Below are 13,957 nucleotides of genomic sequence, written 5' to 3'. Positions count from 1 at the left end.
GTTCTCTTTATTCAATGGAACTTGCTTTGTAAACTGTGTATGTACAGTTGTATGAAAAAATTTACCTCATTACCAGCTCTATAAATAGGCACTTTCATTTATTTGCCTTAAAATTTTACTTTTCAAGATAACATGCCTCTTTAAAAACTATACAAGTTTAGGGGCGCCTGGGTGGGCTCAGTTGGTTAAGCGACTGCCTTCAGCTCAGGTCATGATCCTGGAGTCCCGGGATCGAGTCCCACATTGGGCTCCCTGCTCGGCGGGGGGTCTGCTTCTCCCTCTGATCCTCTTCCCTCTCGTGCTCTCTGTCTCTCATTCTCTCTCTCTCAAATAAATAAATAAAATCTTTAAAAAAAAAAAAAACTATACAAGTTTATACAGGTCACACTAAGCTTTTTGATCCTCTGGCTTTTCTGTTTACTTGGTAATTGTTCACTTCCTGCTTGCATAGCACAGGATGTGCTTAATTTGGCAGTTCTTTTGAAATCAATTTGATGGGATTGGAATCTGAATCAAATTCTTATTGTGGGGCGCCTGGGTGGCTCAGTTGGTTAAGCAACTGCCTTCGGCTCAGGTCATGGTCCTGGAGTCCCGGGATCGAGTCTCGCGTCGGGCTCCCTGCTCAGCAGGGAGTCTGCTTCTCCCTCTGACCCTCCCCCCTCTCATGCTCTCTCTATCTCATTCTCTCTCTCAAATAAATGAATAAAAAATCTTTAAAAAAAAAAAATTCTTATTGTGATTTGTTTTCAAGAATATTGATATGCCCCAGGGATTTGTACTCTATCCCTGATAATCTAAAGGATTCTTAGTTTAAGTGCTCATTGCCACTAACTTGCAGTCTAAATATCAGGAATTATGGCTGCTATTATCTCTGTGCTTCTTGAATATCAAGGGTCATCTTTGTAAGAACAATAATGGAAATTCACTTCTCCAACCCTGGCAGAAGCCTCAACTGAACTTGTCAAAACAAGACCGGGGCACCTGGCTGGCTCAGTCAGTGGAGCATGTGAGTCTTGATTTCACAGGTGTAAGTTCAAGCTCCACATTGGGTGTAGAGATTACTTAAAATCTTAAAAAAAAAAAAAGAAAAAGACCAAATTCCCTTACCCACATTATACTAAAATTACTCTATATTAAATCTTATAAATGCATCCTTTCTCCCCTCTTTCCCATTTATCTATTCATTCATCCATAAATTTGACAATTGTACTTGTTATATAATGGACACTATGCAAATCACTAAAAAAGAAACTCCAGGACTGTCTAGTACCAGAGTCCAATATGTAGTAACATCATTAAATTGAACATTTTAAATGCTGGGGTTGTGGTGATAATCTATGTCACACCCACTAGGATGGCTACTATCAAAAGAACAGAAAATAGCAAGTGTTATCAAGGATGCAGAGAAAATGGAAGCTTTGTGCACTGTTTTTAGGAATGTAAAATGGTGCGACCAATATGGAAAACATTATGGACGTTACTGTGTGATCCAGCAATCTCACTTCTGGGTATATCCAAAAGAATTCAAAGCAAGATCTTGATGAGATATTTGCATACCCATATTCATTGCAGCATTATTCTTAATACCCCATAGGAAGCAACTCAAATGTCCATTGATGGATGAAAGAAAATGTGGCATACACACCCAATGGAAAACATGCAGCCTTTAAAAAGAAGGAAATCCTATCACATGCTACAGCATGGGTGTCCCTTTCGACATTATGCTAAACAAATAAGCCAATCACACAAAGACAAATACTGTATGATTATACTCCTGTAACATATCTAAAGTAGTCAGACAGTAGAAACAGAAAGTAGAAACGTGATTACCCAGAGCTGATAAGAGAGGGAAGGAGGAATTTGTGTTTAGTGGGTATAGAGTTTCAGTTTTGCAAGATGAAGAAGTTCTAGAGATCTGGTATACAACAATGTGAGTATACCTTGTCCAGTCCATCATGAATGACCAGTGGTGCAAACACTTTCTAATCCTCTCCCTGCCTCCAGCCTTGACCCTCTCCAGTCTGTTCTTTAAACTACAGTTGGTATATTTTTGAAACCCCATATCTGTTCTTGTCCTTTTGCTGCCTAACATTACTCAGATTCTCCACTTCCCTTAAGAAACTCTAGACTCCTTACCATGGCCTTTGAGGGTGTACCGCACCAGCCTTCCCTCTGAGCACTCTTTATCTCAAGCTCTATGCTTCCAGCTATTCTGGACTTACTTCAATGTCTTAGATGCGCTACGTGCTTTTCTTCTTCTTAGCCTTTGCACATTCCTTTCCTTCAGCCTCCAACTCTCATTCATGCCATCTCAGCTCTTGCCTCATCCCCTCATTGCCTGGCTAACTTTTCCTGTAGATCTAAAGCTTTCTTTTACACTAATTGTACCCTCTGAATACTGTCTTGTACATCACGTTATCTTGTCTTGTTTGCTATAATAGAAGGTTTGAGATGGAAGGGACCCTGCCTGTCCTACTCATTGTATGTAACCCCTCTGCTCTATACTGGTCGTTCTCAAAGTGTGGTCCTCCAACCAGCAGCAGCAGCATCTTATGGGAACTTGTGAGAAAAGCAGGTTCTCAGATCCCACAGCAGATCTACTAAATCAGAGACCCTAGAGGTAGGACCCTGAGTCTGTGTTTTACCAGATGATTCTGATCTGTGTTGAAGTTGGAGAACCATTGCTGTATGTCATATCTGCCACTTAGAGGCTCTGAAAATTTGTTGAGTGAGTAAAAACAATTGAGGATTTTTTTCACCCACAGCTATTTATGCTTTGTTGCTATTAAATGGATAGCCACACAATGCCAAGGGGTTTTGCTAAAAGGAGCTATGTAGCACACATAAAGCAGCTCTTACTTCTTCACAGAAATCACTGGGTGGGAGGTATCTGCATATCAGACTGCAGTACCTTACCCAGTGTCTTATGCTCAGTAAGCTAAATCTTCGAAGACTTAACATCTCCTCTTTAGAGAATGGATGTAGAGGTGGAAGGTACTCTGTGAGCCTTCTCAGTGATGACTGTTTTCACTATTATCCCGTTTTATTTTTCAGCAAATATGTATCAAGTGTGGGTTCTGAGTAAAATTTCTGGCTTTGTCACTTGAAAGATATGTGACCCCACACAACTTGCTTACCTTTCTACGCCTCAGGTGACTTATATGTAAAGGGATAATGAGAGTACTTGCCTCATAGGGTTATCAGAAAGTTAAATAATACCTGTAAAGTGCTTAGAACAGTATCCAGCACAAAGTAAAGCCCACTAAATATTTCTAGTATATGTTAAGTGCTGTTCTAGGTCCTGGGATAGGGTGGTAAGTGGGACAAATTCCTTCCACTTACGGAGTTTACATTCCAACCCATTATACCTATAAAGACAAAAATATATTTCCGTTCCCCATGAGTTATATTAACTAGCTCACTCAAGTGCCCTCCTACCCAAGTCACATTTTCATTGTATCTTTATCTCTGACTCCTCCTTTTTCACATATCCACTTAATTGCCTGGATTTCTTAAGTCCCACTTTCCAAGTCTAGCTGTTCTAGTCCTTTCCAACTCCGAAGGCCTGAGAACCAGGAGAACTGATGGTGTAGTAGCCTGAAAGCCAGCAGGCCTGAGACCCAGGAAGAGCTGATGTTTCAGTTCAAGTCCAAAGGCAAGAAAAAAGTTGATGTCCTAGTTCAAATGCAGTCACACAGAAAGATATTTTCTGGGGGCGCCTGGGTGGCTCAGTCGTTAAGCGTCTGCCTTTGGCTCAGGTCATGATCCCAGGATCCTGGGATCGAGCCCCGCATCGGGCTCCCTGCCCGGCGGGAAGCCTGCTTCTCCCTCTCCCACTCCCCCTGCTTGTGTTCCCTCTCTCTCTGTGTCTCTTTCTGTCAAATAAATAAATAAAATCTTAAAAAAAAAAAAAAGATATTTTCTGTTCCTCGGGAATGGGGAAGCCATTTTGTTCTATTCAGGCCTTCAAATGATTGGATGAGGCCCACCCACATTAGAGAGAGCAATCTGCTTTACTCAGTCTACTTAACTAAGTGTTAATTTCATCCAAAAACTCTCACAAAAATTCCCAGAGTAATGTTTGACCAACTATCTAGGCATCCTGTGGTCCAAATTGCCATATAGAATTAATCATTATACTATATGTATAGATGATCAGCAAGTATACAATTTTATAACCTTAGTTTTAGGAATTGTGCTACTAATTTTATATAGTCATGTATAAAAATTATTAAAATATAGTAACTCATTTAGCATATTGAGCAGTAAATATAGTAAAGAATCTTAAGCACTCAGAGAATCACAAATCAATATTAATATGTTAAGAGAAATATATTTGAATATGTAATTAGTTCTTTATGCTAAAGCCATGAAAAGTGTTTTTCATATATGAGGTTCTTTGAAAAGGTGTTCACATATGAAGTTCTTTGAAAAGAAATCTGAACAGAAATATACAAATAGCCTGCACTATGCTATCTTGGACTTAACGTACATTTCATTAAGTTCAGCAGGCATATATTGACTATATACTATATACAAGTTCTGTATTAGTTGCCAAGAGGTATTGTAAGATGTATAAAAAAGACTTCCTCAGGGAACACAAACATGGACACATCTTAACTATATTATAGGCAATATTAGTTAACTGTTTCATTAGAGATGCAAATGAAATATAACTACATGAAAGAGAATGCTTTATCCTGTTTGGGAAAATTTATATGGTATACATCTCTAGACCATCAATAATAGTGTAGGAATTTTATTGACAGATAAGAAAGAACTGCTCAAGAAAAATTGAGAAACAGCAGGATTTATTTTGGCAACAGAGAATTATTTAGTAGTGCTGAAGTGTTTCAGTTATGATACATGAAGAAGTAATAACAGAAGGAAAACTTATAAATCTGTCTAGAAAAAGGAGGTAGAAGCAAGTCAGAGTGAGCCCTGTTTGTCATTATAAAGAACTGGGGTTTTTTGGTTTTTTTTTTTTTAATTGGGAGCAATGAAAATTTTGAAAAGAACAACTTTTTAATCTGAGATTTGGAATAATTTAGCAGACAAAGTTGGAGTAGGTTAAAGTGCTATGAAATTGTAAGAAGGATACCCAGTTTTTTGTGTGCATACCTCATCTGTTTCTAAAGAGGATTTGAGACAGTTTAGAGAATTAAAAAAATAAAGGTGAGAAAATAAGAGCAAAATGAAAATAAAAGGCAAGAAAATAAGACAGTGCTGGAATTAAGACTGGTGCAAAAAAAATGCACATAGTAAGATTATGCAGTATTGATAGAGGTGGGCTAAAAGTTTAGCTCTGAATTTCTTAACAGGAGGAAAAATGGGAAATGATTACTTATGAGATTAACTGTCTTCACTTTCTAAATTTATTATTATTTTTTAAAGATTTTATTTATTTATTTGACAGAGAGAGAGCAGGAACATAAGCAGGGGGAGAGGGAGAAGCAGGCTCCCCGCTGAGCAAGGAACCCGATGCGGGGCTTGATCCCAGGACCCTGGGATCATGACCTGAGCCGAAGGCAGACGCTTAGCCGACTGAGCCACCCAGGCACCCCAAACTGTCTTCACTTTCATCTCACTTCCTGTTTCACAGGAAGGAAGTAGAAGCAGTCAGGAGCAACTTTTCCCAGGATCCCACTACCAGATCTCTCACATAAATTCCCATCTTCTCTGTCTCCTTACCCCAGATGAACCATCCATGCTCCTCCGTAAAGCCAACTCCTTCACTTGTGGTTTAGCTTCCATTCCTCCCACTTACTCAACAGTCTTCTCCCAACAACCTCTTCTCTCTCCTGCAGTTCCAGTTTTCCCCGTTGGATCACTCCTATCAACATAAAAATGTGTTGTTATTTGTCTAATCTTTAAGAAGCATGCAAACAATGCAAAAAAATCTTTTTTCACCCAGCTTCTTTCTCCATCTGTTACCCCATCCATTCTTAGAAAGAAAAATGCTAATCAGAACTTCAGTGGGGAAAAAAAAAAACTTCCATCAGATTTTTTTTCTCTTTTCACATTGGCAAAAATCAGAACTTTGTAGCACATTCTATAGACAAGGCTTGTGAAAAAAATCTCTTATATGTTGCTGGCAGAAATGCAAAATGGATTTTTTGCATCCCCAAATTCTGTATAGGGGAATCCAACAATGTGTATCAAAATTACAGATGATTTACCCTTTAATCCATAATCTCAGAGAATCAACTCAAGAGAAATACCTGCATGTATAAAATGATATCACATATATCTCTTGTTAAATTAAACATGCAAGTGCAAAGTAATTTTTAAAGCTTCTGGCATTCATAAAAATACGTATTTGTGGGGCACCTGGCTGTCTCAGTGTATAGAGAATGCAAGTCTTGATCCTGGGGTCATGAGTTCGAGCCCCACATTGGGCATAGAGATTACTTAATTTAAAAGAAAAAAGAAAGAAAATATATTTGCATGAGTTTGCATAAAGAAACTTTAAAATAAATAAGAAGTAACAAAATTATTCATAGATGATAGGCTGGGGAATTATGGGGAAAAATCTGTTCTGATAATTTCCATTCTTTTCTATTTTAAGCTCTCACATTTATGTAAAATATGAAATGACGATTTTTCTCAAATCATGTGTTATACTTTATCTGGGACCAAAAAAAAAAAGTCATGAATATACAGTACTCACTAAATTGTTTTTTTAGTACTTGCTAAAGTTTTAAATTTTATTTTACCATAAAATGATTCTTTAAATTCTATTCCTAGATCCATATTTATTCTCTTGGAATGACATTGTATTGGGGGGCTGATCACGAAGTGCCCCAGAGCCAAGTAAGTCAAATTGTCACATCTGTACAACTTTACCCTTTTTAGAAAGCTCTTCCTTGTATATTTATGTTCTACAGCAAGTTATCAGGCATACCAGCATTTCTATGCTGTTTGTTCACATTAATAATGTCATATTCTCAGCATGAAATAATAAAGTACTAAAGGCATTATTTTTCTCAGAATGTTCTTAGACTTATAGCAGTTACTGTCTACATGCAATTTAGTCTGTGAAATGTAATGGCCTCTTCAAAAATTATAGCAAGAGAAATGGGAGTCCACTGTATTTCTTCTAATGTAATGACTGATAAGAGGGATCCTAAATGTTGATGATTCATTCTTGAACTAAAGTGATAACCTTTTTTGATGCAGACACATAGGAATAATAGCTCTAAGTGTGTCTCAAAATATAGTTTATACTTCATTACTTTTTTTCCTTAACGCTTCAAAATCATACTTCACTAAGCCTATGGAAGTAGACACCAACATTAAAGCAACACTTTCTGAAGTTTTGGGTTCTGATGACCTTTGGCTGTTTCTAGTCCTTATTTTCTAAAATAATTGACTCCTAAAGACCCAATATAAAAAAAAATAATAAATTGTAATTGAAAATTTAAGAACGGTATTTCATCAAAGCAAAGATGTAACATGCAGAATTAGGTTTTATTTTAGGCATTTAGAAATCAAAAACAAAAATATAAGGGTTGTTTTCTTTTTGTTTCATCAAATTAAGAAGTAACAAGCATTTTAGGCTTTTATTCTAAAATTCAGACATCCTAAGATCCATGAAAGATGGATGACATCTTCAACTTGGTTTGGTATCATTTTGTATCATGAAAAATACTGTGTATTTACTTTCTCTCCTCAGTTTCAATTTTATAAATATAGGTGAAAAAGTTAAATTATTACTGGAAATATGTGTGTCATATATTGTACAACCCAATTTAGGTGTAAAATGTGATCACAACCTATGGTTAACACTTTATACTCTTCAGATAGCCAAAAATTAAGTAAATATCAATAATATATAAATTGGAGAGAAAGTATAAGCTTTCACTTATATTTTGCTGTCAGAAATCATAATCATTTTGCAAATACTAAATAACCATTTCAAAAGCATTCAGCCCCCTATCTTATGTCAGACACTGTACTAGACACTAGGAATGTAATGGCCCATGACTGTGGGGTCCATCCAGGGTACAAGGCAAAAAATTAGACAATTATAACAATGTGTGAATGCTATGGTAGGGAAATGGAGGGTGCTGTGGAAAACCAGAGTTGGAGCCTCTAACTAGACTTAGAGGATTAGGATGAGTTTACTAAAGGGCATTGCATCCAAGCTGAGATCTAAAGGATGACATAATACCCAAATGGATGAGAAGTGAAAAGGAAGGGTCACAGGAAAAGCCTGCTTAATCAGAGTGGTTGTACCAGTTTAAACTCCCACCAAACAATGCTTTTCTGTTATCAGTACTTCAAATTATCAGTCTTTTTATTTTTAGCCATTCTGTTGAGTTGTGTAGTGGCTTCTTTTTGTGGTTTTAATTTGCATTTTTAAGTATACTTATTGGACATTTGGATAGAATATTCTATAAATCGTGTCAACTAATTAAAAAATCTTACATTACACTTTCTCTGTTTCACCAGCATAATGAGAACTTATATTTAAATGATCTTAAGTCATTGTAGTATTTGAAATCTAAGTTATCATCAGTGTCAAATTATATTTAATATATATTGAATATATTACATTTTTTTTGACTGTTAGGAAATCTTTTATTCACCCAAAATGTACGTACACACACACACACACACTCACTCAGAGAACTCCTTACCAAAATACTTGAATAACTGAGGAATTCCATTTCTTTATCATACAAAAAAAAAAAAAAAAAAACCACCTGAATTTTTCTGTAACACTTCCTATCTTGGGAGAGTTACATTAACCATCTTCTGCTAATAATTTTTTTGGGGTTATGAAAAGGTAAAATGTAGTAAAATATATATGCTGCTAGATAAGGAGTTCCTTTCCTCCAAGTATTTGCAGTGTGTTTGGTGTGGTTCCTGGGACTCCTGAAATGGCTTGTCTCATGTTGCATAAGATGTACGTACACTTTTCAAAGTTGCTTTTCCTTTCTTTATATTCAGCCTATCAAGCTTGGAGATCATCTCAACAGCATCCTGCTTGGAATGTGTGAAGATGTTATTTACGCTCGAGTTTCTGTTCGGACTGTTCTGGATGCTTGCAGTGCCCATATTAGGAATAGCAATTGTGCACCTTCATTTTCCTATGTGAAGCAGTTGGTAAAACTGGTTCTGGGAAATCTTTCTGGGGTAAGCTACAGTTCCAACTGGTATATATAGTCATATTTTAAAATTTAGCAAAACTTTTTTTAAAGATACTGTAGGTAGCATTTTCTCAATGAAGACTAGGGAACAGTACATTAAATTCCTTGTTCTAATGTTAATTGTTTATTTGAAACATGACTTAAAATTTAGAAGCTCGGTGCAGTAACTTAGTCTCTTAGATTTTATGAGAATTTGTCTTTTTTTAGAACATGTTAGAGCTGAAAATGTTTGTTCTTGCCTCCTTTCTTATATCGTAAGGAGCTTCCAGCAAGTGGTTCTGTCTATTGTGAAAAAATACATTGACATACAAAATGGGTTTTAGCATTAATAATGCACTTTCTTTTGCTTTATACCTCTTTCTTGGCTACTTACTTTTCTGGACCCCTTGAGTATTCCCAAAACTCTCCCCACCTCTATGGACACTGTCACCTGGTGTGAAGGGGGTGATACATGCTTGTATCCCTGCTAGATTGCCCCAAGACCTGGACTCTCCCGTTCTCTCTCGTCATAGATAGGAAGAATCCCAAGAATAACAAACCCTGTATCTATAGTCCCACCTCTGCAAATTTTGTGTTATACTTTATCTGGGACAAAAAGACATGAATATATAGTACTTGGATACTCCTTGGTTTTTGATATCTGATCTAGATCAACTTTATCTGCTCTTATACATTAGAGTTATGGTACCTGAGTGAGGTCCTTCTTCTTTGTGTGCACTACAAATTTGCCACTGTCACACAGTGTTCTTGATGACTTCTCACTTCTTCTTCCTAGGGGTTTTGCCATCTTAACCAGGATGTTGTATGGCTGGAGGGCCATATTCTGTGCAATTTGCTAGTTGACACAAAACAGTCTCATAGATTCTTCCAGGCAAATGGTTTGTAAACTGTACCTTGGTACTTCTGTAGTGAAAGGAATATAGGTAGTAGAGGCTGAGTGAATGGGTTCTTGGCTGCTTATTTCCCCTCCTTAACTAGAGCTTCTCCAGTTCTAATTTACTTATTTGTTTATATTCCTGCATCTGAGTTTTTTTTTAACAAAGGTAAAGCTACTAAAAATCTATGAAAGCCCTGTATCCAGAACAAAGTTTCCTACATATTATCAAATACAGTTTTGTTTTTAAAAATTCCTTTGTGATCAAATAAGTTTGAGGAAAACCTATTTAAGAGAAATTAAAATATATTTTCACTGCAGAACTTCTCAGAGCCTTTAATACACTAGACTATATTACTCACCTTCAAGAGTGATACGCATGTAGGTAAAACATTTCCCAAACTTATTTGGGTCTTTTTTTTTTTTTTTTTTACAGATTTTTTCATAATACTAATGTTCCATAAAATTTCCTTTGAGAAAGAGTGATCAATACTAATTCCTTCACTTTTTAAATAAGGAAATTGAGACTCACACAGCTTATGGGACATATATTTCCTATTAGTCCAGGGATCTTTCTATTTTACCACATCTCCTCTAAGACTTGTCTTGCTGATTTCATCCCTTTAATAAAATTGCTAGAATTATTTTTTCTTCCTTCTTTTAATGAAGAAATATTCCTCCATGGAATTCTGTTGTCCTTCTAATAGTTGCCCATATTAGATAAAAGATCTCTGTCTCTTTACATTTAGTATTTAAGCCAGTTTATTACAGTAACGAATATTGCTCATCTATATATGAAACCTGTCTAGATACTACAGAAGATACAACTTAATAAAATATTTGCTCTACCTTCAAAGAGCTCTTATTTAAAGTTCTACAACCATTTGGTTAATTATAAAATGCAGAGGAAATATGAAAAGCAACACAGGAAGAATTTTTAAAGCTATGAAGTTTTGAGAGGAAGGATACAAGTTATGACTGCATCGAAAAATACCACTTTGAACTAGATCCAGTAGTCTGATAGAAAGTAATCTAGGCAGAGGGAAGCAAGCCTGGATAAATGCTGTGAAATAGGAAAGAGCGGAGTATGTTTGAGGAACAGTATTAAGTCTGATATGGGGTGTGTTGTGGGATTGTTTAGTAGGAGAGAAGAATAGAAAGGTCAGTCGAATTAGGATATGGATACCCTGCCTTTCCAGAGGCAAATGTCTACTAAGAAGAACTAACATTGTTCCCCTTCTCTTTCTATTGCTCTTGCTAGTCTCCTGGACATCATCCAATAGTCGGAGCCTCGGCAGCTACCTTTTTTTGTTTGTTTTATGCCAGGCACTGTGCTAAATGGCTTATGTGCTTGTCCACATTTGTTCGTCCTAACAGTCTCAGATTACCCTCGTTTTAGAGATAATGAAACTAAAGCTTAGAAAGATTAAATAATCTGCCCATGACCATGCACTTTGTAAATGACAGACACAATTGGAGCCTGGATCTCTTTGACCCCAAAGCCCAAGCTGTTAGCCATTTTGCTCCTCTGAAGCTGTTGTTGCCTCCAGGAGCCAAGAGAATGACTTAGTCTTTTGTTCAGGGTGAAAATCATTTCAAGGGACCATAATTCTTATCTACTGAAAGTTAATTAGCATGGAGTGTAAAGTCAGCAGGCCAGCTTACTTGTCTTGGTTCTACTGATTTAATGTTACGGCATCTTTGACCTCAATTTTACTTATCTATAAAATAGGAATAGTAACACATACCATCCACTCGTGTTACTGAACAGTTGTGAAGATAATTATTTCAATGTTGAGGAGCTGCTTCAAGGTTCTTAGAAGTTTGTTGTTGTTTTTGGGTTTTTTTTTTTTTTTTTTTGCTATTTCTCTCTTTGTCTGTAGTACAAGGATAATAACCCTACCACATAAGGGGTTTTGAGGATTAAATAAAGTATGTAAAGCACCTAAAGCAGTGCCTGCTTTATAGTAATCGCTCAATAAATGGCAGCTATTACTAATAGTACTGTCAATGCAGGGATTCCCAAAGATGCAGGATGTGCCTTATCTCTTAAGTTACTGACAACATAGTGCAATACACTACTAATATCATTTATGTAATTTAAAGGATGACATAATTCCAGAAATATTTCCATTTAAGTCTTCTTAGAAGTAGGAAACATAATACCTTGAATATACTACCTTAAACTACTACCATAAGTAGGTTTTTAATCCATATTCAAGCAAGTTTCACTAATGGAGGAATATTAAAATGATTGTGTATATATGTTTGTAAACAAATACATACACATGCATTTGATGTCAGATTTAAGTAATTTCTCTTCATCATCATCTCTCCATTTATTTCCTGAAGCTTCTGCTCTACTTGATCATCTAACTAAACCCAGTGTTCTAATTTTTCATCCCTTATAATGTGGAATTTGATCAGATTTGATACACTTTTACTTTAATTTTTTAAAGGTAATACACTTTTTCCCCCATTAATACATTTTTTATTTTTAATTCCAGTATAGTTAGCATACAGTGTTAGATTAGTTTCAGGTATACAATATAGTGATTTAACAGTTCTATACATCATTACTCAGTGCTCAAGTGCTCATCATGATAAGTGTACTCTTAATCCCCTTTGCGTACTTCACCCATCAACTCACATACCTCCCCTCTGATATCCTTTTTTAGTTTATTAATTTTTTTAAAAGTTCTTTGTTAATTAATCCTCTCATGAAAATCTGCATAATCACCACAGATAAAGTCACTGCAGAATCTTTACTCCTTTTCTGTTGTCCAATCGCCAGCTCACTGCTAGACATTTTATTTATTTTTGCCAGCACCAACATTGGCTTTTGCAGTCCCCCTGACTTTCTTCATTCTGTTCTTATGTTCCTTCAGCTGTTTTCTTGAGGTCTTTTTCTTCTCATATGGGCCATGCCTTGCAAGTCTGTGTTTGGGTTCATGTTTCTTTGCATAATCCACCGAAATGTCAAAGCCACTTGTCTTGCCACCACCAAAATGGGTTCTGAGTCCAAACCCAAAGATGACATCTGGTGTGGTTTTGTACATTTTGGCTAGTTTTTCCCGAATTTCTGTCTTAGGTACTGTAGCTTTTCCCAGATGAAGAACATCAATGACCATTTGTTTCAGCTGAAGTAGTCCATTGGTCATGGACTTCCTGGTCTGAATAGTTACTGTGTCATTCATGATGGCAGCCAAGGTTCAAACAGCTAGGGTGGAAGAAAATGATATGCTTTATTTTAAATGAGTACCCTCAGTTAAAGTTATTAAAGCTTAAGACTATTCAAACATTTTGGGGCACCTGGGTGGCTCAGATGGTTAAGCGTCTGCCTTCGGCTCAGGTCATGATCCCAGGGTCGTAGGATCGAATCCCACATCGGGCTCCCTGCTGAGGGAGGGATGGAGCCTGTTTCTCCCTCTGCCTCTGCCTCTCTCTCTCTTTCTCTGTCTCTCATGAATAAATAAATAAAAATCTTTAATAATAAAAAAAGATTATTCAAACATTTTATTATAAAGGAGATTCAAAGGAACATTGATTTAAATTTAATTGTCATCCCTCAATATGTCCATTGGTTTAAAACATTTCTCAAATGTAATTCCTGGCAGGAAAAATCTAGAAAATTACTTTTGAAAATAATTTATGTCAGTACCCTCAGTGCTTGGTTATAATCAGGAGAAAGCTTTATTATAGCAGAATTAATGTGTTTTTAAAATCATAATCGAACTTGAGAGATTAACGTAGTTACCAATTAGGGGAAAAAGAACTCCTCTAGTTTACTGTTTTCAGATGGAACTCATTTTAACTACGTCAGTTTGGCTAACTTTGTTACCCAGTTAGCAGATAATTCTTCTACAACTCTGTCTTGCCTTTCATTTCCTGAAGATGAATTGGCCAGAACTGAGCTACATAAATCCTA

The 13,957-nt window shown here is 36.3% G+C and overlaps 1 protein-coding gene and 1 pseudogene across 1 annotated transcript in view; one reads left to right on the top strand and one right to left on the bottom strand.

Moving 5' to 3' along the window:
• The window catches only part of PTPN13 (protein tyrosine phosphatase non-receptor type 13), a 203,483-nt gene that overhangs the window by 81,719 nt on the left and 107,807 nt on the right, over positions 1 to 13,957 (top strand). The window contains exons 4-5 of the mRNA XM_081813137.1: positions 6,748 to 6,813; positions 8,956 to 9,141. Of these exons, the coding sequence (XP_081669263.1) occupies positions 6,748 to 6,813; positions 8,956 to 9,141 (252 nt within the window). The remainder of the gene's footprint in view (positions 1 to 6,747; positions 6,814 to 8,955; positions 9,142 to 13,957) is intronic.
• On the bottom strand, positions 12,654 to 13,238 carry LOC102736848 (small ribosomal subunit protein eS24 pseudogene; annotated as a pseudogene).

This window comes from Leptonychotes weddellii, chromosome 2 (genome assembly GCF_054177405.1).
Source record: "Leptonychotes weddellii isolate Sample4059 chromosome 2, ASM5417740v2, whole genome shotgun sequence".
Classification (NCBI taxonomy): Eukaryota; Metazoa; Chordata; class Mammalia; order Carnivora; family Phocidae; genus Leptonychotes; species Leptonychotes weddellii.
Note: the sequence above shows the minus strand (reverse complement) of the source record. Positions and strands in the feature narration are given on the sequence as shown.